The sequence below is a fragment of the Pelodiscus sinensis genome, chromosome 6 (genome assembly GCF_049634645.1).
Source record: "Pelodiscus sinensis isolate JC-2024 chromosome 6, ASM4963464v1, whole genome shotgun sequence".
In the NCBI taxonomy this organism is placed as follows: Eukaryota; Metazoa; Chordata; order Testudines; family Trionychidae; genus Pelodiscus; species Pelodiscus sinensis.
Genome location: NC_134716.1, coordinates 60,445,490 through 60,470,951, shown reverse-complemented (window position 1 = coordinate 60,470,951; position 25,462 = coordinate 60,445,490). Strand labels below are relative to the sequence as shown.

Genomic DNA, 25,462 nt, shown 5'->3' with positions numbered 1-25,462 from the left:
CGCCTTCTCTCCTTCCCTCCCCCCCAGGAAGGGGACAGTGATGGCACTTACATGGTGTGGCCTCCCCAGACGACCCTGGTGACTCCGCTGCTGAGACAGCTCGGGGGTCCGGCCAGCGTGGCACCCTCCATGGCGGCTCCTCCTCTGCGCCCTGGTCAGGGCCCTCCGGTCCTGGATCGCTGCCCCCCGGGGTGGCACAGACCGTCCTGCCCCCCATGATGTGGCCCAGGGTGTTGAAGTAGGGGCAGGTGTCTGCCCCTGCTGAGGAGCTGCCTTGAGTGGCTCTGGCATATGCCTGCCGCAGCTCCTTGATCTTCATGCACACCTGTTCTTGTGTGTGCATGTGGCCTTTGGTGGCCATGGTGTGAGCTATGCGTCCGGAGACGGCGGCATTCCTCTATCTAGTGCGGAGATCATGGACATTGGAGGCCTCCCCCCAAACCTCATTGAGATCCATGATCTCCGCACTAGTCCAGGAGGGCGCCCGCCGTCTCCAGCCTTTGGCTGGCTTCTGGGAGCTGGGGGACTGGGTGGGGACAGCTGGCTGGCACTGGCTGCCCAGCTCATTCTCTGACCACTGGGTGAAGGGCAGCGACTGCTGGCAGGCCTGGGTCTGACATACAGTGTGGCCAGAGTCTACCCCTTAAAGGACTCCAGGCCTGGGGAGAAAGAAGAGTTTTCCTGGTCTGGTCCACAGTGGCCACCAGGGGAAACTGGGAAGGGCTGGAGGCCCTATTTTGGAATAAGCGTCTACACAGCGTTTATTTCGAATTTGGCGTTATTCCTCGTAGAATGAGGTTTACCAAATAGAAATAAGCGCCCCGCTATTTTGATTTTATTTCGAAATAGTGGTTTGCCTGTGTAGATTCTAGGAAAGTTAATTCGAAATAATGGCTGTTATTTCGAATTAACTTTGATGTGTAGACATACCCTCACAGAATAATTAAAGGAACCAACTAGAGAGAGAAACTACAGAATTGGCCTTTATATGCAAATTAGATACATTTAGCCACGGATTGAACAAAGACATTTCTTGGATGGGCCATTATATTCAACACCCAGCTGACATCAAAATCTAAGTATCAGATACTTACAGCCCACTCTATATGCCTCATTTAGCACAGACATTTTAATTGACAGGTTTGTTTTTTCTGCTCCCCTTCCCCCCTCTTTCTCTGCTTTATATTTGTATCTCTGTGCCCCTTGCTCCACATTTGTCATCTGAAGAAGTGGGTTATGCGCACAAAAGCTCATGACACCATCTATACTTTTTGTTAGTCTCTTGGGTGCTATAGGACCACTTGTTTTTTAAGCTTTTTAATAAAAACCAGAAGATTTGGTCCCTAACTGTTCAGATATCTTGTCATTACTAAAAAAAGAATCTCTGATCAGATACATGGTAAACAGGTTTTCAAATCTCATGGGAAACAAACTCGCATTTATCTATTTAAGAGCACGCAGACTCCTGCTCTGTGACAAAATATTCAGCAACCTTCTTTGAGCCCTGCTACTAAGGTCCACAAGTACCTTGAGAATTGAATTGGAGTTAGGCACTTGTTTTGCATGGACTTGTCCTTGTTTTACCTAGCTTTATTTATAAACATTAAAAAAAACAAACAGATAATTGAGAAAGCATTAGAAAGAGAGACACAAACATTGTGGTTCAAAAACATTTCCCACCTGCTGGTAGCATGTGCACTCAAGTGAAAAAATTCTGATGCCACCAAAATTTATTTCTAAATTAGAGGATTTAGCCCATGTTGCTTTGGTCCTTGTGGGAGCTCAGGACAGAGGATGGGGGTGCAGGAATTGGGGCTAGGAGGGCTCACTGGAGCCAACCACGGCAGCATGGGTGGCACTGCTCCAGCAAAGGCAGCTCCCTGGGGTGACCAGGGCCATGCTGCCCGCCTGGTGGCACCTCTGGGGCGGGGTGTACGTGGAAGGGCAGCTGCGCTGTCTGGCCCCAGTCTGTGCAGTCCAGAGGGGAAAGGCGGGGGGGGGGGTTCCTTTAGAGAGAGGGGCCAGGGCTCCACTGCCCAGCCCAGGGCTCCTGGCACGGGGCTGCGTTGCCCAACCTCAGTGGTACTTCTGATGGTGCTGCAGAGGTGGGACTGCTGGCCGGGGTACTCTCACATTTGGTGCTGTGGCCGAGGGCCGGGATGAGGGGTTTGGGGCAGGGTACCACTTACCCATGGCCAATGGCTAACAATACGGAGAGCTCTGTCCTGAGCTGGCCACTCTCTCCCTGGTGCAGCTGCCCGCCTGTGATCACTATGAAGTACAACTATCTCCCATGCTTATTGCCCCCAATGGTCACTGCAGAGCATAACTGTCCATGCTCTCGTCTCCCTCCCTTTCTGTGTTATGGAAAACAATCCTATTCCAGGCACTTCCCATTTTCCTGGAACAACCAAAACCTGACTTTGTTTTAAGTTAAGACAAGAGGAAGCTGCATACCAAATTTGGTGGCCTTAGCTCTTACCATTTAGGAGGAGTTCTTGAACAATGGACTCTCAGACAGACAGACACACAAACTGTCTAAAATATATAAAGAGAGATTACCAAAATGTGCCTAAAATTAAGAAATTCACTAGAATACCAGGCTATAAATTGACTGTTTTATTCCATGGAGGCACTGTACATATTCCCTGACTGTTACTCAAAACAATATATTTAGAAAAGCTGTATCAAATTCTTCAGTACCATTCATTTTATTATATTGTAAAGTGTGTCAGGACTGCATACACATCATTAATTGTTAAAGGATTGATCTGACAAAGCTTTGACTCTTGGGCTGAAAAGAGAACTTTTAACTGCAACATTCTTTCAGAGCAAGATTATCACTAAAAATAACAGCTGCAGAAGGCCAGATTTATGCAGGACTGACAACCTGATTAAACAGTTAAATTAATTTAGGCTGAATGTTAATATAACATAAGAAGAGGCAACATTTGCATTGATTTATTATCAAACTAATTGGGGATAAGGAAAGAGACCTTTTGCAGACATCGCCTTGCAGGAAGTTTAGCTTGAACATAATGCACTCCAAATTTACTAGAAGCTGATTTCCTCATACTTAAATGGCCCCATTTTCAAAGGGACCTTCAAAATGTGCCTATACCAGGTATCTGAAAATAGGCACTTATGCATAAAGACTAGGTAACTATGTACATAAAGAACATTTAGGCATGTAAATATGTCACGGGGAATGCAAAAGCTGCATTCCATTTTCATGAAGGCATTTTTGCAGCTACAGTAAACTTCCGATAATCCGGCACCATTAGGACCCAGGGGGTGCCGGATTATCAGATATGCCAGACTATCGGAAGGGGGGGGCAGACCCCTCATAGTCCCCCCCTTCCAATAGTCCGGCTCTGCCCGAGGCGTCCCTGATTCAGCCGCTGCTGGTCAGTTTCAGCAGCGGCTGAATCGGGGACCCCTGCAGCAGAGCAGCTCCAATGGTCCGGCTACCAGGAGCACTTCCGGGTTCCTGATGGTGCCGGACCATCAGGAGTGCCAGACCATCAGATGCCAGACCATTGGAGTTTTACTGTACAGTACTTTGAAAGTTTGTTCTTAAATATAATATATATATATAAACAAATATAATATAAATATTATAAATATACACATCCATCTCCAAAAGACTGTCATAAAAATTGTTCCTGTACAGTAGAAAAAAGAAAATAAACTATTTTAAAAACACCTTCTCCATTCAGTATGGGGAAGAATTCTTCATAAGCACCTACTGGTGAAAAAATTGTTTCATTGGGGAAAGCAATTTGCTTTACGACAGGAAAAACCCACGAGATCCACCCCAAAGTGTGGCAGAGTTTGTAGGTAGCTTAGTAGCAGGGCTCAGAGAATCCCAGGAAGTGTGGGCCATCTCTGCCAGCACTGGGCTTCCTACCGCCTATGGACACAGTTCCATCTCAGAAGCAGCTATCCAGAAAAGACTGGGAATTGGGACTATTGTCTTTCTTGACTTGTCCCCTCCCGCTCTCTATTGTTGACAAAAAGCCAGTGTAGACTCTGCTGTTTGTTTTGTCAACAGAAATAGCTTTTGCCAATATCCCACAATGCCTTCCCTGATCACTCTGCCTAGTGTTTTGATCTCTGCTACGCTGCAGGCATCCATCCCTCCCCTTTGCAAGTTCCAGAATGTATCTGACAGCTGAGTATGCTGCTCAATTTGGGGAAAGAAACAAAGATCAAATAATTGGACTGTTCCTGTTTGCCCTGCACTAGGAACAGAGTGGGTGCGTCTAGACAGCACCCTTCTGTCAGAATAAGCTACACAATTTGCCCTATGCAAATTGCATAGCTTATTACGAGTCTAAATCGAAAGAGCTCATTTTGAAATCTGACTGTATAAAATTTCAAAATAAGGCACTATTCCGACAAATTCCTTAACCCTCATGGAGCGAGGGCTACAGGGATGCCGGAATAGCACACCCGCTATTTCGGGAAATAGCAGGCATTTGTAAAGATGTGGTGTTGCTATTTTGGGATATTTCCGGTATCTCGAAAAAGCAATGCAGTCTAGATGTACCCATAGTGGTATGCAGACTGCTGCTGCAGACAGAGGGGGACAGGCAGCTGTGCTGCTTTGACTTTCCTCGGCATGGAGAGTTCACAGAGCTACTCATGATGCCATTCCCAGTAGCTGTGCATGCTGTGGAAAAACCTGAAAAGAATCCTAAGATGTGCAGGGATCAGCTCCGCCTTCCCACAACACTGCACTGTGGGATACGTACCCACAGTGCACTACTCAGACAGTCAATGATGGTGCACCCTGTGGAGACCTGATCTGTTAACAGAAGGAACAAGTGTGAACACCCTTTGGGGATTTTGTTTTGTCGACTTTTGGTTGTGGACATAAGTTACGTCCATAAAACTTGGTCGTGTAGGCATACAAACTATGGTGATTCAGAGTCAAGAAAACTCCTTTCTCTCTTTGTCTACGTTTGCAATTGAGTGACAAAGCTCTTGTCGTTGACCAGTGCTTAACCCTGCCTCCCAACCTCAGCAGCTTTGCAGCAACAAGTACTAGTGTAAATATGGCTTTGCGGGCAAGAGTGCTGATAAAGCAAATTCCACTCAAGCAGGAGAGGGGACAAAAGTGCGGACAGTGTTTAAACCGCCTGACTTTTAGCGACACAGATGTGTTGACAGAGCCCTGTCACTAAAAGTTGTGCAGTGTAAGCATACTATCAGTTCAAGATGTTTCAAAGTTTCCTCATTAACTGTAATGGCCCATATGCTTTTTTCTAGTTTGACAAAGGATAAGCACTTGCATTTAGTTTTGTGCAAACAACTGGCTTGGAAAAAAACTCTCCCAAGTGGGAGATTTATTTGAAATGGGAGCACCGGTCATCATCACAATATTCTCTAGACATAAATACATATACTTATAAACAGTCTGTATACATCTTTCATAATGACCATCATGTGTAGAACTTCATAACCTCATCCAACATTTTTAAACACAACAGCACTGATTCAATTGTTTCTTCTTTGAAGTTCAGACCCCATTTCTCCACTTGGGATGTTGGGACCCTGATTGTCACAAATGATCTAAGTAAACTTAGTCACACTTCAGAATGTGAGGTTGGACCAAGTGACCTCTCACGGTCCATTGCAGCCATACATATCTATGATTAAGTCTCATAACAAATTTAAATAATATTACCTTCTCTCTCTTTAAATCTTGCATTTTTATATATATTAAGTTTTACACTAGGTATCAGGTAGATGCAAAAAAAATTTTTTTTAAGTATATTTATCCAAATTATGACAATGTTCATATTCTGGCACTGAACTCTCCTAAAGTCTCCTAAATCTACCATCCCAGAGCTTAGCATTTCTATAATCTGAGATAAACTGTCCAATTGCTGTAATTCTGTGTCACTTCAGATTCTTTTTGCTAAATCCTAAAATTAGGGAAATATACTTTTGTAAAACTCTTACACTAATTGCAGTTTTTAAAAAGTATGCAACAATTTTGGGAGGATTAATCTTTATTTTCACTCTCTAGGAACAAGCTGGGGTCTTTGTAATGCTGATGGTCTGCATGGGAGACACACTATCCAAAAGTTCTTTAGTATATTCAAAAAGCAAAATTAATCTGATATCTTAGAAAAGTAAATACACAGAGTGCTTACATGAAAACCAGAAGAAAATAAACATGGTGTGCCAAGAACAAAACCATGATGTAATCATGCAAAGTCAAGTGTCATGTTATCTATTCAGCCTCATGAGTTTAAAACATAAGATTGCCATAAAACAAAAATCAGATAATTGGCCTAGAAAAAAAGTATCCTGACTCCGGCAGTGACCTTGCTTGACAATGCTTCAGTTGAATGGAAAATTTCCTACGATGTACTGGCCATCTGTCCAATGCAGTTTCATGGATGGGAAAGTTTCTTTCTAAATCTGTGAAGATGATCAGTTTTCAGTCTGAAGCATTCAGATTTATTTCAATTAAACAATATTTTTAAATTGCTATCTTAAAAGCTTTTAAAATTACTCTAAAAACAAATGTTTGACCTCTCCTCTTTTAATGCACAGCTACAGGTTTGCACATGTATAATAAGTAATAAAGCAGTAAACAAAATAAATCTCTAGGAAATTCTTTAATGCTACAAGTGAATATCTTAAAAGATCAAAAGGGATAATGAGATACTCATGCCTAATTAAACATCACTTAATGAATGGAGAATCCTTTTCTTACCAGCTAACCAACAATTTTTATTGCACAAACATCTAAAAAGCTGGCTAAACAGTATCACTGAAAATTGGAACTGGTTCAGGACACCACAGAGCAAGCACTACCATATGTCTGGCTTGAGTTAGATAGTACTGAGAGATGTTTTTACATTTATTTTTGGGTAGTTTTACTTGGTTTATGATCCCAAGAATATTGTCAGCAGTGACATGTTGCGCCTTAACCACATTAAGACCTGGGCATCAGATTAACAAACAAAACCTAATTTTTATGTATTCTTTAATTAATCTTGACTGACATGAAGTGATTGCTACAAGAGAATTTCATTAAATATATTATTTAAAACTACTATGTGAAAGAGTGTCTACAACATATACAGTATACAGGCAAGAACAAGAGGATACTATAAACTGGTATGTTATTGTAGGCAAACACAATCTGTGGTAGCATAGATATTTAAACCTGGAATTTTGAAATACTACCGTGCCCCTTGACAATAAAATCCTTAAAGATGTTCTTTCAAACAATGAAAATCTAAATGTATATCACAAAGTATTTAAGCTTTTCGCATGTTACTGTGACTCTTTTCCCAACTAAGAGATCAGATACATCAAAAACGGCTTCTTATCACTGATACCTCATTTTCTCCTTCTACTGGAGTCTGCAATTACTAATGTTGACTTTGGAACATCACAGTCATTTCCTTAGTAAAGAACATGAACCTAGAGATAAGCCTGAACTGAAAAATTCGAATTTAGAAGTGAAAACGTCCAAAATGCAGGTGTGTTTGTACCAAAGGTTTTGATTCAGTTGTGTATCGCAAAAATTAGCATAAAATCTAAACTGTTCCAAAGTTGAGGGCCTTCAGAGCTGCAATTTTGGTTTCAGCCAACTGGTGAAAAAAACAAAAATTATGTCAGACAAAAGACTAAGACTTCACTGCAAGATCATGCAGAAAGACTAACTGGGGAAAAGATCTTGTTCAGTCACAAAAAGCAGGATTGGAAATGGAGCTAGATTTATGTATGCTAAAATAGGAGCATTCAACTCCTACAGGAGTATATTGATCATCACAGTGTTCAGAAAGAAATGTCTTCTGTTCATTCCCTGTGGGGTACCTGGCATTGGCCACTCTTGGAAGACAAGATAGTGGGTTAGATGGACCTTTTGTCTGACCCAGTATGGCTATTCTTATGTTCTGGAGTACAAGGCCATAGCTCCTTTGCTGTGCACTGTTATACCAAGCACCACCTTCAGGATGAAACATTAAAAACACAACATCCAATGCTGCAGTCAGCAGTTTGAAGGCTGCTTCTTCAGACACAACAGCAGCTGCCAACAAGACCCCTAAATCCCACTAAGCCCTATTGTGTCATTCCCTCCCCACAGACACCTGCTCTATGGAGGGGGCATAGACACCTTGACGTCAGGATACCCTCTCCCCCCAAACCCTGCACCACAAGCTAGAGGCTCTCGGGAACAGCTGGCCAGAGGCTTCAAAGCAGAGGGAAGGTGCAACCAGGACAACGCTTCAGTTGAATGGAAAAGTGAACAGGGCACTTGATAGCCTGCTGGGCGGCCGCCCAGCCACACAGCTTAGAAGGAACTTAGAATGGAATTACAGAGGAAATATTAGGTAAGTAATATTTATGTAACCAATCATACTTGACCAAAATACCCATATACTTGCAAAAAGTGTATTTCTATCTCATGACTATGAATCGTTAGCTCAGTTTAAAATTACAGCTGTAGTCTATATTGAAAAGGTCAATAATATTTTTCTCCAGAAATTAATTAGCTCTACTAAAAAGTTTATAAAAGAAAGATGTGCATTTATCTTGAAACAACACAAAGGTTAGATGAAGTTCAAATGTGCCCTCCAAACTATATAGGTGAACCATAGAATACAAATATTTATATATGGTTGGACAGACAACAATATTTTCTCTTACATTACAAAAAAATCCCATGCATAAAACTAAACAGCTATAATCTGCCTTTTTTACACTACATATAGTTTGGATTTTCATCAGAACTAAATGAAGTCATCATTATGTGGGCATGCCATTTCAGTGACCAAAACCATCTACAGTAAGTCTGACACATTGACAATTACACCAAGGAGGGTGCACACCATTCAGGAAGGTGGAAATGGAGGAAAAGATGATAATAAGTGACCTGTGTAAGTTAATATTTTTCTCTTGTTAAAAAAAAAAAAAGCAACAGTGAAAAGCAATGCTATCCCAGCTCTGAGTTGAAATTTACAAATATCCTGTAACAGTAACAAATATGCAGAGTGCCAAGACACTCTAAGCACTCCTATCCACAGCAAAAAACTACAGAGAGAGGGCAGGATTGTGGGAACTGTGCTCTACCATAAGCACTTTTCTCGCAGAATTTCCACTGCTTAGCAATGCATGTTAGTGGTGCTATCCAGAAGGAATTGGCAAGGCATCTTCTATAATCACCAGCTTAAATAAAAGTTAGTCACTGAAAATCTACAACTTTAAACCCCAACTACAAGTCTTCAACTGAAACGTTAATTCCACTTTAACATACAACCTGAAATTTATCAAAGGTACAACAGATAGGCAAATGACTTCAAAAACAAATGTCTCCAAAACCATTAAGAATTAACTGGATAGAATTTATAGCCAATGTTCAGATTGATTAGAGTTTAACAACTATTTATCTCCAAAGTTATGTGGAAAAGAAGATGGCAATATCTAGACAAGTGTTCAAAATTAAACCAGATCATTTGCCCACATGCGATTGGGCAGCTGTAGGAATATGTAAAAGGAGACAATCAAAATAATCCCTCCACTAAACAGTACAAAGAGAAGGAAAACATATGGGATTTTGCAATACAGAGGATATGCAAAGAAGGGTCCAGAATAGATAGGGATGGTGGTGACTTTTTTGTGCTCTGAGAAATGAATGGCAGAATGAAGATTCAGTTTGAATGTGGCAATAATGGTTCCCCAAATCTAAAAGAAGCTTCAAAAACATGTTTCTTTTCAGAGAGAGTTAGAGTCTGTATGGTGTAAACAAATTTACTTACAGCTAGGTTCTACGGACATAATCTCTACTTCTATAATCCAACAATAGTGGCTTAATGGATGGACAGGTTATAACAACATCTACTGGAAACATGAATGCAAAAAGTTCTGAACCCCTTCAATACCAAGGATTAACTAAACCTCAATAACAGCAGCTTTCCCACCCATCACAGCACCTTCCAGACCTTCAGAGAAGAAAAAACTAAGTTAGGGAGAGAGAAAAAACGAGCAGCAGCACATCACTTGGTGAGGAGGAGGCTAAGATGAAGAGTGTGAAAAGAAAGATTACTGCCGAATAATTCTGCCTTGCCATGTATGTCTCTTCTTCAAAACTATCACTGTAAATTACAGCAGATGTGGGAAGTACTAACTCCAGGAGGCAAGTATCAGAGGGGTAGCCATGTTAGTCTGAATCTGCAAAAGCAGCGAGGAGTCCTGTGGTACCTTATAGATGAACTGAAGTGTAGGAGCATAAGCTTTCGTGGGCAAAGACCCGCTTCGTCAGATGCATGTAGTGGAAATTTCCAGAGGCAGGTAAAAATATGCAGGCCAGGATCAGGCTGGAGATGACGAGATAGATCCAATCAAGGAGGATGAGGCCCACTTCTAGTAGCTGATCTGGAGGTGTGAATTCCAAGAGAGGAGAAGCTGCTTTTGTAGTTAGCGAGCCATTCACAGTCTTTGTTTAATCCAGAGTTGATTGTATCAAACTTGAAGATGAACTGTAGCTCAGCAGTTTCTCTTTGAAGTCTGGTCCTGAAGTTTTTTTTGCTGCAGGATGGCTACCTTTAGATCTGCAATTGTGTGTCCAGGAAGATTGAAGTGTTCCCCTACAGGTTTTTGTATGTTGCCATTCCTAATATCTGATTTGTGTCCATTGATTCTTTTACGTAGGGACTGTCCAGTTTGGCCGATGTATATAGCAGTGGGGCATTGTTGGCACATGATGGCATATATTACGTTAGTAGATGTGCAGGAGAATGAACCAGTGACAGTATGGCTGATCTGGTTAGGTCTTGTGATGGTGTTGCTGGTGTATATATGTGGGCAGAGTTGGCACCGAGGTTTGTTGCATGGATTGGTTCCTGAGTTAGAGTTATTATGGTGCGGTGTATAGTTGCTGGTGAGAATATGCTTCAGGTTGGTGGGCTGTCTGTGGGCAAGGACTGGCCTACCTCCCAAGGCCTGTGAAAGCGAAGGATCATTGTCCAGGATGGGCTGTAGATCACTAATGATGCATTGGAGAGGTTTTAGCTGAGTACTGTAGGTGATGGCCAGTGGTGTTCTGTTGGTTTCTTTCTTGGGCTTGTCCCATAGCAGGAGGCTTCTGGGTACACGTCTGGCTCTGTCAATCTGTCTCCTCACTTCCTCGTGTGGGTATCGTAGTTTACAGAATGCTTGTTGAAGATCTTGTAGGTGTAGGTCTCTGTCTGAGGGGTTGGAGCATATGCAGTTGTACCTCAAATGGGAGTCCAGGAGGCAAGATACTCTTACTGTGGGACTAGAATGGCCCGACAGCCACACTGAGAAATAGCGAGGTCCAGTTTAAACTCCATATTCAGGAGTCAGCAGATGACCATGCTGCCATCTAGCAAACCTTGGAACTGGATGCTTTAGCAGTCATTCCAATGAAGAGACTATCTGTGGGGGCAAGAACTTAGTCTGTTTCAGCTAGACCAGACTAACACGGCTACATCTCTATTACTATTCTCCAATGAAGAGGGCACTACTCTAGCAAAATGGAGTCTGAAGTTCAGAACACAACCAACAATCTGGTCATGTGCTGTGAGAATGCAGCCTAAAAAACCCCAAGCTATGGTGGTTTTGTCACTGCCTTGTGCCCCTGGTGTACCTCCCAAACCAAATCAACAGCAGCTTTGACCATTTATATTTTTGAGACTGGGGAAGGTAAAACTTGATAGTATTCTTACCATGCACTAACACATCCTCTTGGCACAGAGGAAGGAAGATGAGAAGGGGTTTGCCAGGTGGATTTGGTATAGGTTGAAACTCTCTGTTCCGGGACTCTCTGGTCCAGCAACATTTGAGGTCTGGCAGAACCATGGATGTTGCTGGAACAGAGAGCCCTGACGACTGTGAATGGAGAATGGCTAAGTCCGGTGGCCAGAAGCCCTGTCAGGGGACCAGCTGCCAGGAACAGAACTGGTCTGGTGGCCAAGGGATCAATGGTCAGGAACGTGCCTAGGGCTGGGAGCAGAGACAGGCTAGAAGCCCAGGGACAAAGAGCCCATCCAGGGCCAGGAGTGGAGCTTGATGGCCAGAACTGGCAGCTGGTTCAGCAGCCAGGGCTGGTGCCCAGGAGGGGAGCCCAGCTAGGAGGTTGGCAGCCCCTAAGGAAAGCATGGAGGCTGGCAGCAGAGGTGCCAGAATTGACCTCCCCTGGTCCAGCCAATTCCCTCATTCAGAACTGGTTAGGTCCCCAAGGGTGCTGGACCAGGGAGGTACAACCTGTATTCACCTTGCAAACAAGTTCAAAATGAAAGTTAAAAATCAGCTTTCTGAAAAGTACTAAGGAGAGAAAATGAAAATGAATTAACTTCCTCAACTGTCCAATATCAGCACAATAGAAAGGCCAGTATAAATGAAAGTCTGTCTTAAGGGGTCAAATGGAAGGTCACATCTGAATCTGCAGAATAAAGATCAAGTCCCAGTGATGGCACATCAGATAAAAAATTAATACTCAAGACCCCTCTTGAACACTGACTGAAGGAACTCCACAACACCAACTAGAGCCAACAAGGTAAGCAATAATGCCCCTATTGCCACAAGAGGCCACAGAACAATTCCAGATCACGGGAGAGAGAGGATTAAAGGGACTTTCCATTACTCCCCAGACAACCTAACAGGTCAGAAAAAAAGATATCCCTTAAATAACATCTTTCAACTTGTATGTAGCCAGCCTCAGTTGAACATGGCTGCAGAGAACAGAGCGTCAAGAAAGCAGGTGCACGACATACGGAAATATCCAGAGGGGTGCTCATTGCAAGGCTTTGTCCAATCTGAAAGCCTATGGAAACAGAGTCACTTATTCCTGAGCATCTTGGCTGCGTCTAGATGGTCATGATTTTGCGGAAATACTTTTAACGGAAAAGTTTTTCCGTTAAAAGTATTTCTGCAAAAGAGCGTCTAGATTGGCACGGATGCTTTTGCGCAAAAGCATCCATGCCCAGTATAGACACGCTTTTGCACAAGAAAGCTCCAATGGCCATTTTAGCCATCGGGCTTTCTTGCGCAAAAAATTAAGGTGCCTGTCTACACTGGCCCTTTTGCACAAGTATTCTTGCACACGAGGGCTTATCCCTGAGCGGGAGCGTCAAAGTATTTGCGCAAGAAGCACTGATTTTGTACATTACAAAGTCAGTGCTCTTGCGCAAATTCAAGCGGCCAGTGTAGACAGCTGGCAAGTTTTGCACAAAATCTTTCCAGTCTAGATGCACCCCTTAGGAAGCAGTATCTCCCTCAAAAACAGAGGGATGAATTTCCTTTCTGGGAACTGGGAATTTGTGCCAGAGTTGAAAACCCCGGTCAGTGAGGTTAGCCTGCATGTCATCTGTGACCACCTCTCTTCCAGGACAGGTGTGTGTGTGTATACAAAGTCAACAAACAGATCCATTATTATAAATTTAATTACCCCAAATGTGTATGTACATAAGCTAGATATTCACAATAGCTGTAAAAGTCAAATAAATCCTGGGTGAAAATTTACGGGTAAATCTGAGAAAAAAGCCGCACTACTTCATAGTACTGTACATCTGAACGATCACTCCACAGATTTTAATTAAACATAGAATAAATAACTTTTAATTATCACTGCATCAACTTCTGAACACAATTTATTTACAGGGAGATCAAATGCGGAACAGCAGAACAAAAAGCAATGATTTCTCAGACCCAAATGACCCTCTTTTCTTATCCATAAGATTAATTTGGGTTTGAAATGCTGGTTATTCCTTACATTTTTTCTCATAATTGATGTGTAATCTAAATAAATCATCATTATATCATAAGCCCGGGAGTTTCATTTTTGGAGGGAGACAAGGAGAACTGGTTACGAATTAATTAGTTATGATCTGCTAAAGTAGAACAGCTCAGAATTGCTTATGGTCTGGTTTCCCCCCCTCCCCCCCCCCCATCTGAGCATCTGGTCTGTAGAATCATCTTAGTAGCCATAGTGCTCCCAGTTGGACAGCAAAACCACTCACTTGTCTCACTGAATTAAGATTTTACTGATAAAACAATTTTATATAATACCTGTTCTCTCAAAAATTATGCTGTGCCTGTTAGTTGTATTTTTAGTAGAATACCTTTACCACTGAAGATCCAGTAAATGCACTGGTTTTCTTAAAAATGATAGGCATACCTATATATTTAAATAAATCGTAAAGCACTGTGTGAAGAGTGGACTATGTCCAAATGCTCCCTGCTGGAGATTGTAGCACTTTGCCACATCCATCCCAGGATGGGAGCAAAGGAAAGGTCCTCCGAGCAAGCTAGAGTGGCGGCACCTGAAACGGCCAATCAGGGCCCAGAAGGGCCATATGAAAAGGAGTTGCAGAACAGAGAGAGAGAAAGAGTTGTTAGGTTGAGCTGCTACTGGGAGCTAAAGAAGGATTACAACACAACACAGATAAGGGAGAGGGGGCAGGGATGTGGGAGGGCCCCAGGAAACTAGTGTCTCCAAGGGGGAAGCCCTGGGGATACATATCTCCATACTAGGGCAGAGACTGGTTAAAGACAGAGTACAGGTGGGACTACAGAAACCACCTGAGAACCTCTGAAAGGGGTGACCAGAGGAAAACGAGTGCAAACACATGTAACCAGAGAGAGCGCTCATGAGAGATGGATGCTGACTCTATCATGCATTTATTATCACTTTTCCCATAAAATATGAATCACCTTTCAAAATTTTAAGAAATACAGTACCACATATGAGACACTCCACTTGTACTAGGTAACTTTTCTGTTTTAAGAAATCACAAGAAAGTAGCCTCAAACACACAATTACTCTGCTAGATTATTACACAGTCCCTTTTGTTAAGCAATCCATTTGTCAATCTCTTGAGTGGTCATTTAAAACAGGTTACTGAATGATGTCACCAGGTCTCTCAGGAAACACTTGAAATTCTCTCAGTATTTCCTTCTGAAGATTAATTCTAGTGACTGAGACTGGACACAGATACTGCAGCTCCCAATAGCTGACTTTCTAAGTTCATTTTACCTGTGTTTTATTACTTTTACTGTGTTAAAACAACACCACACAATATTTAAGCAACACAACTTACCTTACTATTCATGTGTGCATAGGGTTAGGCCCTACTGACTTGGAAGACATTGTTAAAACACTCACTGACTTTAATGGTGTAGGACTGAACCCAACATGCATTTTGAGAACTCTGGAACTAGGACATTAATTAAATAAAAAATGTTTTTCTAGAGACTTCAAAAGTGTTCTGTTTTGTCATGTATTCAAATGGAAGCGTCAGTCCACTGTCATACTCTGTGTCATTTAAGTGAAATGGTAGAAACAGGTTTCATAGATTCTATGGCCAAAAGGGACCACTCCCACCATCTAGTCTGACCCTCCTGTATTACTTAGGCCAGAGAACCTCCCCAAAATAATTTCCAGAGCAGATCTTTTAGAAAAACATTCAATCTTGATTTAAAAATAGTCAGTGATGGAGACTCCACCAGGCCCATAGTAAGCTGTTCTAATGGTTAATTACTCTCACCAATATTGTGGTCTAGTATATTGAACACAGAACGTGGGGCGTGGGAAGTGTCAAGAAATTTCTAAGTTCTAATCATGATTAACACTTCTTCTTCCCTGGACTCAAGATAGTCTTCTCCCTAACTTGAGCTACATCCCCCATCTGTAAAATGGGGATAACAATACTTATTGGCAGCGATGTTAAGACAATTCTCAATGACTGCAATGAGTGAAAAACAATCAGAATTAATTTGAGGGCCATGTTAATCTGTAACTTTAAAACCAAGTAGTCATGTGGCACCTCAGAGATGAACAAAAATATGTAAGATCAGGAGCTTTTGTGGGTAAAAACCCACTTCATCAGATTTTTGTTAGTCTCTAAAGTGCCACATGACTACTACTTGTTTTTAGAATGATTTATTATGAAATTTTACTTTTCTCTTTCTTTTACCTTGTTTTGTAATGGGATACAGTGAGTATAGTAAATACAAGTGTGTAGCTTTACACTGAGCATTGTTAATACAAGTGTGTAGCTTTACTTTAAAGAGGTATTTTTGTACCTCTTTGAGAAGAAGATAGCTGCAAGTCCTTATATTTCACAAGGCCTGAACTATGTGCTCTTTGTACAATCTCCAAACACTCTCCTCAACGTAAAAGTCCTTTCAAAGAAGGCAGATTCCTTTGCTGCAGGTCACAGGACCCCTGCTGCTCAGTGGCAGCTAAATGAATTTGGAGTTTTTGTAATGTATGCACTTCATATGGATGTTGGATAGAAACTTTCAAGGGGTAACAGTGGCTGACACATCACATAAAAATAAATCTTGAGGAAAGGCCTATAAACAGTCTTTGAAGACACCGGTTATTAAAAACAGTGTACCCCCCTCAAAAAAACTAGCATCCATTAAGTTTATTTGTATTAATTAGCACATTTTGATGTCTCCTGTCTTAAGTAATGTTTACAAAGCAATAGGGAGCAGGTTCAAATAACATCACTAGCTCTTCAAGTCCTGACTAAATAAAAAGAGGATATGTGCCCCTGAAGAGCTGAAAGGCAGTGAAACTTATTGCAGCTCATTAGTCAGGACTGCTAGCATGCTCCAGGTCATATTATGTTTGTGCCCAGTGAAGTGTTTTTAAAAGCAACATGATCACTGAACTTCTCTGGAGCACAGGAAGAAAAATCAAAGCAGGATAACTGTATAGAAATCATGAAGTTTCCAAAAGGCCTAAAAATATAACCAAAATGTAAGCAAAGTGAAAGATATAAACCTAGATTTTATCAGAATAGAATGGAAAATAATACCATGGGCAGGGAATTTAGATATTCAGTCTGCTTCTACCATCTGACTGACATACTTAAAAAGCTGTGAAAATATCTCAACAATATAAGAATGATATTAATTCAATTGTCCACGTAGGAAAATGCATTAAATAAACTTTATGTAGAAAACTGGTAAACTTGTCAAGTGTTATGTTTGCGTGTTATTTTGTTTCATTTGGTTTATTCTGAGACAGGATGGGAAAGTAAAGGACAGGATTTTGTATTCTCCTCAATCATAACATACTGGATTAGATGAAGTAATTTTTTACTCAGGCTGGCAACTCTCACGTTACTACAGAAATATACTAAATTAAAAGGAAATCAGAATTTGACACCAACTAAAACAGGGTCAGATTTGCTTGATAAGAAAGACAGAGAAGACAGTACTATGTTCTTCTTGTCTTTAACATTTCTAGCTATATATTAGTTCAGGCTTTCCAGTCAATGTAGTCAGGGCAGGCTTTAGGCCGATTCGACTGATTCCCCCGAATCGAGCCCCACGCCCTAAAGCTGGAAGTGTGCTGGTGTGCCGGGCGCGCTGCGGGAGGGGGCATCTGCTGCAGGAGGGGTGAGTCAAGCGCAGGGGTTTCCCTGCACAGCGGGGAGGGGAGGGGGTCGGCCCTGGGGTTTGGCGGGACATGACTCTGCCCTAGAGCTGGAGATTTGAAGGGGCTGTGACTCTTTTTGTGTGTGTATGGTGGGGTTTTTTTTGCTCAACAAAAAATCCTGGCTGCCAGGGCCCCATCGAAACTGTTCGAATTGGGCCCTGCACGTCCTAAAGCCGGCTCTGAATGTAGTCACAACATTTCCTCTCATTTTAGTCATCAGCTGAGCTCTGTGCCTCATGTCTTTTCAGGGAAGTGAACCTGTTCCGGCAGTAGGCTCATAATCGGTGTGCCCATAATTTTTTAGGAAAAGGCTGTTCTGTACTTTTTCTATGATACATATAAGTTGACCCAATACCATGATGATGGATGATGGGCTATTATTCATTAATGATTACAATCTGTTATCTGATGATCTTATGCCACAACATATTTGCACAACTCTTAGAAATCCCATTGACTTTAGCAAAGCCAGGATTTCTGCCTTCATTATTTATCCCTGGAGAAGTATTTGAAAATGTACCTACCCAAACTGTTATCACTACTCGTTGGCCAGGAGGCTATTCTGTCCCTTAACTTCTTTTTACAAGAGTCATCTGATTTCACAGAAAGCTCCACTTCCTCTTTCCTGATTTCCCGCACAAGCTGCATGCGACACCGAGTAAAATCCTGAAAGGAAATCTTCCCATTTTCATCTGCTCCCAGTTGGTGCATGATCTCAGCAACAGACTCCTCCATATTCAACTGACGGCACACCATCAGCAAGTCATTCCTGGGGGGTAGAAGGAGGCAAGAAAAAAAGCAATTTAGTTTATAAAATAATGATAACCCTGTCTAATCTGGAAATCCATTTATTTTTCACAGACATTTACATCTAATACAGCAACTGTGAATTTTGTGACTCCAATAAGGGAATTGTGATGTTGGCAGATTTCAATCACAGGAATAATGCCTGAACAAAATAAAGTTATGAACTCCCATTGCTTCTTAACAAAGCTGAACAGGACAACCCCTGATGAAGCTGTATGTCCAGATTTTAACAATATTTACCAGAAAGATTTAGACTCCTATTCCATTATGATGAAGCAAATTCACCCCAGAAAGAGCAGAAAAGGGGAAAAATATTAAACAACAATTTTATTACTGTATAAATCTCCAGACTTGCAGTTATATTAACATTTCTACTCCCAGAGATGCACAGAACTAATGAGAACTGAAACTTGTGCCATTACACCAATGGTCCCGCAACTCTGGGTCATACCCCAAATGGGATTGTAGGTCTAATGAGTCAGACTTAGCCCATGAGATACTGCTATCTGCCCCCAAACACCAAGCCAGAAGCTACCATTTTAATCTACAAAATGGTGGCATCCATACAGCATGATCGCACATATACAGTCCATTAAAAAAAAAAGCAGCTTCATGGAACTTGGGAAGTAGGTGCAGGCATGTTCATTGTGAGGAGGTAGCTGTGCAGACACCATTTTGCCATTTGTGTATCTGGCTGTGCAAGCATCCAGGTGAGAGACTTGAATCAAGTTTTTTGTGGGCGCCAGCCTTCGCAACAGAGTGACTTATGCTGGTAGGACCTGTGTTAACCTTTTCTGAGATATGAATCTGCATAGGCTTGTAAGTACTTTAAGTCAAGGCCCATGATTTTATGCCAAATACCCTGTTAGCACTCGTCGCTTGCTCTGTGCTGCAAATCCCTCATAGCCACAGGTGATGACTGAGCATCTCAGCCAGATAGTTGAACACATTGCATCCTTTTTTCCCCACTATGGACATGCCAAAGTATGGCTGGGGGGCAAGCCTTTCAGTGCAAGCATAGCTCTACCAGCAGCTGAAATTGAACAGCTCATCAAAATTTCTTAACGATTGATTCTTGCAAGGAATATATGCCCAGACCAAACATATTCTCCCAGAGTTCTGGTTCACTGTCAGGAATGAGTACTCTGAACTTTCAACACTTGACTTGAAACTGATAGTTCCATTTGCAAGTCCATATTCATGTGAAGCTAGATTCACAGCACACTTATGTCCATCAAGTCTTGGTACCAATCTACTGATTAGATGTTCAAATTTCTAGCATACTGCCAGATTTCAGGAACCTGTGCTGCAACATACAAGCCCATGTCTCAGTTTAACAAAGCCCTGGCTGGGTTGATTTAGTTAGAATTGGTCCTGCCTTGGGCAGGGGGCTGGACTTGACGACCTCCTGAGGTCTCTTCCAGCTCTATGATTCTATTTCACATTAGAGAGCATTAAATAAAATATCAGATGTGTAGCCATGTTAGTATGAATCTGCATAAACAACGAGAAGTCCTGTGGCATCTTATATCTGTTAGTCTATAAGATGCTACAGGACTTCTCGTTTTTAAATAAAATACTTAATGTATGATTGCTATGTTGTTGTCTGGGGTCACAAGAAATAGTAAGTTTCAAAATGACAGCAAAATGTTGGGAAACCCTGCATTATAGTATCCTGTAAGATAGTTCTAAGAGGTAGGTATCAGGAATATATATTTAAATAACTAATTTATCAGAAAATGGGTGAGTACTCTGGTTTCCATTACACTCAGGAGCGGTAAAGCAGTAAGTTAAAAACCCAAGGAGGGAAGAAAAAATAAAAGGAGAAATATTAATTTGAATAGCTGGTTTCAAGCCTGTTCCCAGTCTGACTACCTTTTCAAATCTTAATTCTTCCAACTGTTCAATGAAAGTGACAATAAGGAAGGAAAACTCTGAATTCAGATCCACATATTCTAACAAATCTAAAAAAGCAGTAAGAAAGTTGCAACAAAATCAATTCTAAAGGTAGTATAACTGTATATATCTTTTGGTATGAAATGTAATTAAGATCGATGCATGTAAATTAAACTAAACACACTGCTAAAGAAAAGTGATAGAGATGTAGCCGTGTTAGTCTGGTGTAGCTGAAACAAAATACAGGACTATGTAGCACTTTAAAGACTAACAAGATGGTTTATTAGATGATGAGCTTTCGTGGGCCAGACCCACTTCCTCAGATCAAATAGTGGAAGAAAATAGTCACAACCATATATACCAAAGGATACAATTTAAAAAATGAACACACATGAAAAGGACAAATCACATTACAGAACACATGGTTGTGACTATTTTCTTCCACTATTTGATCTGAGGAAGTGGGTCTGGCCCACAAAAGCTCATCATCTAATAAACCATCTTGTTAGTCTTTAAAGTGCTACATAGTCCTGTATTTTGTTTCTGCTAAAGAAAAATCATTCAAGGACACTAGTATTAGCCCCTGTTTTGTCAGAGAGAGAAGGGCCATTGGAGAGTCCCTTGAGTCAATGAGAGGTGATGAGGAAGAAAACTTTCACAAATGTCTCCTATCCTGAAGACCCTTCTTTTGCTTTTTCTCCAAAAGGAGACATAACACAATTTATAAAAGAATAATAAATGCTAGTGTAACCGCCACTGGGCAGATTTGAACCTAGGACCTCGGAAGCTGAGCACAGGAGCCTCTACCCTCTGAGTGAAAAGCCACTGGCTTTTCACTCAGAGGGTAGAGGCTCCTGTACTCAGCTTCCAAGGTCCCAGGTTCAAACCCGCCCGGTGGCGATTACAAGTGGGGGCTTGTCCAGGATCTCAACAGGGTCTCAGAAGCTCGGGACATGCTTCCTCACCTAGGGGAAGTATGTAACCCCTGTCATTTTTGCAGAAGAAGCTCTTGAGCAAGAAGGAGCTGTCTACACTGCCCCTTCTTGCACAAGAAAAACCCTCTTGAGCAATGTCGTTATTCCTGGAAATAACCAGCTTAACAGCATTGCGCAAAGGGTTTTTCTTGCGCAAGAAAGGGCAGTGTAGACAGCTCCTTCTTGCACAAGGGTCTCTTCTGCAAAAATGGTGTCTCATTAGATATGCAAATGAGGCTCAGTGATATTTCACGCTTAGCCTCATTTGCATAGCTCTGGCGCAAGATCACGCCAGTGTAGACATAGCCCTAGTGTGGTTACTGAGCAATGCAAGTGGTACCTAGACCAGAGCAACAGTTAAGATCAAGTAACCTCTACAGCATGGGCTGGGAGCCAGCCAGCTTTTAGCTCAGAGGGTAGAGGCACCTATAGTCAGCTCCCAAGGTCCCAGGTTCAAATCCTCTCAGTGGCAGTTACACTAACAGTTGAAAAGACAGGTAGGATAAGTCACAAGGGGCAAAAGATGGCTTAGCACTAACCAGAAAAAAATTACACAGTTCAAATATCTAATATTCCAATTAATGATCTATGCTTCTGTTAAGTGATATTAAAATACATGATTTGCTGACTCAACCCTAGAGCAGAGCTCAAAAAATTCACTTGTGGAAAATTCTCTGACTGGCAAAAGACCTATGCCATCAATTTCTAGTTTTTGTGATTAAAAAGTAAATTTCTTGCTCATATAGTACAAATACAAGACTCTCAATTTAAATTAATATTACTTAGGAAACCAATAGTATTCTGAATAGTGTGCAGGAAGCTTATGTGTATGACATAAGTACCTGAAATTCTTTATATAATAAATGTACAGCACGTGTTACACTACAGCCATTTGATATTACAGTCAATGTCCATCTGTTCTATAGAAACAAGTTATAGATTGCCTAGAGCTTTATAAATCAGTAATTCCAGAACAACTGCCTGACTAGGCCTCCTGGCGCAGGCATTTACAGTCAAACTAGAATATAAAAACAATAGTAAAACACATTCTTGATGACAGTATATTTTAGCCAACAATTTTCCCACTTAGTTTAAGAACGAGTTTATCACAGAAGATGTAAATCACAGGATGTATATTGACTATAAATAACTGATTATTCATTATAGATTTTAGGCATATTTTTATTTATTTTAAAGAGAACAAAAATGGGCATTAATTATATTTGATATATGATAGCCCTTTAGTATTATCCTCAGAACTATTCATATCAACGCTGTGACATAGTAGCCATTCCTCAAGCACACTTCTGCAGCCGACGATGGCACACCACCTCTGTTTCCCCTTCATTTGTCAGTAGAAAGAAACAAAATCTCTCCATTTCAAAATGCCATATTTAGATATAATTTATTCACATGATAATCCACAGAACTTTCATGATAAAACAGCTCTCCCCAAAACCCCAAAGTACCACAAATTCATGGCAGTTTTCCACACTTCTCGCTCCCAAGACATTATTTCCAGATCAGCCTCCTGAGAATTCATAGGCAGTGTGTTTTCAGACTTTTTGCCCTTGTCAAAAAACCCACTCCTGGCACTATATTCCTGTTCTTCTCTGCTGCTCCTATTTTTCCCTAGGTCTCTCCTTCCCTCCTGAGGCAGCTCTCACCTATTCCTTTCCTGACTTCCTCTCCTCTCAGTATCTCCCCACTTTTATGCCTCCTACACTCTTTTAATGCCCCAATGGGAGGCAGCTGATAAGCCACAGGTGCACCAGATTCCACTCCCTCTAAAAAGGAGACTTTTGGCCAGTCTTTCATGGGATCTAGGAGTTAAGATGGTAGGTTAGTGCTGAACAGTCCCAGGTTTAAACCCTTACACCGCTACAAGCTTTCTGTGTGACTTTGGGCAAGTCATGGCTCAGTTCCCCATCTGTGAAATGGGGATAATACCATAACCTTACCCTCACATGGGGGGGGGGGGGGAGGGTTTGTGGATAAACACATTAAATATTGCAAGGTTCTTAGACACTAGAAAATTGGGCCATATAAGTCCCTAAGATAAAGAAGACAGAATTCCTACTCATGTGCTTTTAGTGTGCGTTTGTTGTTTTTTGGATCTAGGCTTATGATAGAAATAAGAGATCAGAAAGATAAACCAGGTGTGGGAGTATCCCCCACAGGAAGACAAGGATTAAAAAGTAAGCAATCATGAGATGATCTTATTTTTATATATACTCCTTGTGATTTTCTTAGCTGTCCTCTAAATACAGAGATTAGACAATATCTATAATTTTTAGTTCGTTGCAATCTGGAGACTGTGCCCCAAATGAAGTCTGAAGAGTGCGGGAGGTCAGTGAAAACGGTTATAAGAAACTGTTTTTATGCTATGATTATCACATCAATTAGCTGATGACATCTAATGTTACTGAAATTATTGATCCAGTTCACACCTCACCATATCAACCATCCTGGAATTACATTTATCCATTTCCCTGTATTATTACATGATCATCAGAATAATAAATTTTTTCTTTAGTACAGTGAAGTACTTTTAAGATACACAAACCTTATCTAAAAAACATATAGGAATTTATTCATTTAAATACCCGCACATGGAAATTAACATCTAAAAGGTAATATATGCTTCCTTTCCATTAAATTCCTGATTAATTCCCACTCAAAGATACCCTGAAGCACAACATTTAATGATATAAAAATTGCAATTTCCACAGCTACCAATTGGGACATAAGAGGCTTATGATTTCAAGTGTGGAATAAGCAGTAAGATCATCTTAACTAAAGAAATAAAGATTCCTGTAGTCATAAAATATCCTTAGCAATACAATTACTGGAGTAGGAAGTCATAAAAATAGGACATAGCTGAATTACTGATTGATAGTTAAGATGACTCAAATTTTCCAAAAAGGCTTAAGATCTTCTCTCAGGCTTCAATCCGGCAAATAAATACATAAAGCAAATGCTAAATGTCTATGCACAGTAATTGCCCTATGACAGACATATCTACTCACATTCTGGAAAGTCAATAACATGTTTTAATTTTTGCTGGACTGGAGCCTAAGATATGCATATGCTGGACTGAAAATGTCATTAGGTCTTTAACAAAAGTTCAGTTTAAGAACTAGGTATTATCATCATCTTTCCTCTCGAGCATAATCCAAAACTCACTGAAGTCAATGAAAATCTTTGACTTCAACGTGATTTGCATCAGGCCTTTATTTTGATGGAACACACTAGGATCAACTGGCAACATCAACAGCATATGCTGGAGGATATGATCATTCCCTCCATGCATAACAAAATGCATCTGTATGCGGGCTAGGATTTCAAAGAGGCGTAACAGCGTGGGCAGCCTAAACTCCTTAGGGCTCTTTGAAAATCCCAGCTGTAACACAACCATACAAAAATATTTAGCAATAAATTATGTACAAACTATTTAGAGGAGATGTATTGGTATGCTAGCATGACAATTTTGCTATGATACTCGAATCACTAAGTATTTTAATCACTGATTAGACACTATGTTGATAGGCATTAGAGAAAAATTCAAGTTAAGTATCTAGTCAGAATAAACTGAGGGCTTGTCTACACTTCTTGTGCTGCAGCTGAGACACTATGGTGCTTAGTAAAAATGTTACCTATGCTTTGGGACAGTTTCTTCCATCAGCATAAGTATTTCACCTCCCCAACAGGAGGTAGCTGAATTGAAGGGAGAAGCTGTCTCAGTGACATAGTGTTGTCTACACCAGGAATTCAGTTGGTATAACTAAGTTGCTCAGGGATAAGGACTGAGTCTTAAAAGAAAGGAGCCAAAACAATTTTGGATTTAATTGCATTTTCCCATATATAACAAAAAAATACTTTGTACTTTGAGGACCTGTAACCTGGTTTTACATCGACTGAACTCTGGCTTTTCTGAAGATAATCCTGATTTATGCCAGTGTGAGATCATACAGGCCCATCATCTTCATTCTTTAAAATATTCTTTCAAAAATTTTAGCTTTTTAGGGCAATCTGGACATAAAAGACACCAAGCACAAGGAGAAGGGGACCATAATTATTTACGAATAGAAAAGAAATAAAGACCAAATTAATGCTTCTTGGCATTTCAAGCAGCTTTGATGTCAAGGACCAGGATTTGGCTTTGAAAAAGGTTGGCACAGGCCTCTTGTAACAACTCCTCTGGTTGGAGGTATCTCCATCCTTTCAGGTTTTTTTCAACAGGGCAGCACTCACCTCTCTTCAGCAGCCCCCTCTGGCAGATGAATCTCTCAACAGACAGGGTATGTCTACACTACCACCCTAGTTCGAACTAGGGTGGTAA

At 41.1% G+C, this 25,462-nt stretch overlaps 1 protein-coding gene across 2 annotated transcripts in view; it reads right to left on the bottom strand.

The window, feature by feature from the left end:
• MCC (MCC regulator of Wnt signaling pathway) overlaps window positions 1-25,462 on the bottom strand; it is a 411,412-nt gene that overhangs the window by 359,128 nt on the left and 26,822 nt on the right. For both annotated transcript variants that reach the window (XM_006134467.4, XM_025190402.2), the window contains exon 2: window positions 17,968-18,212. In XM_006134467.4, the coding sequence (XP_006134529.2) occupies window positions 17,968-18,212 (245 nt within the window). The remainder of the gene's footprint in view (window positions 1-17,967; window positions 18,213-25,462) is intronic.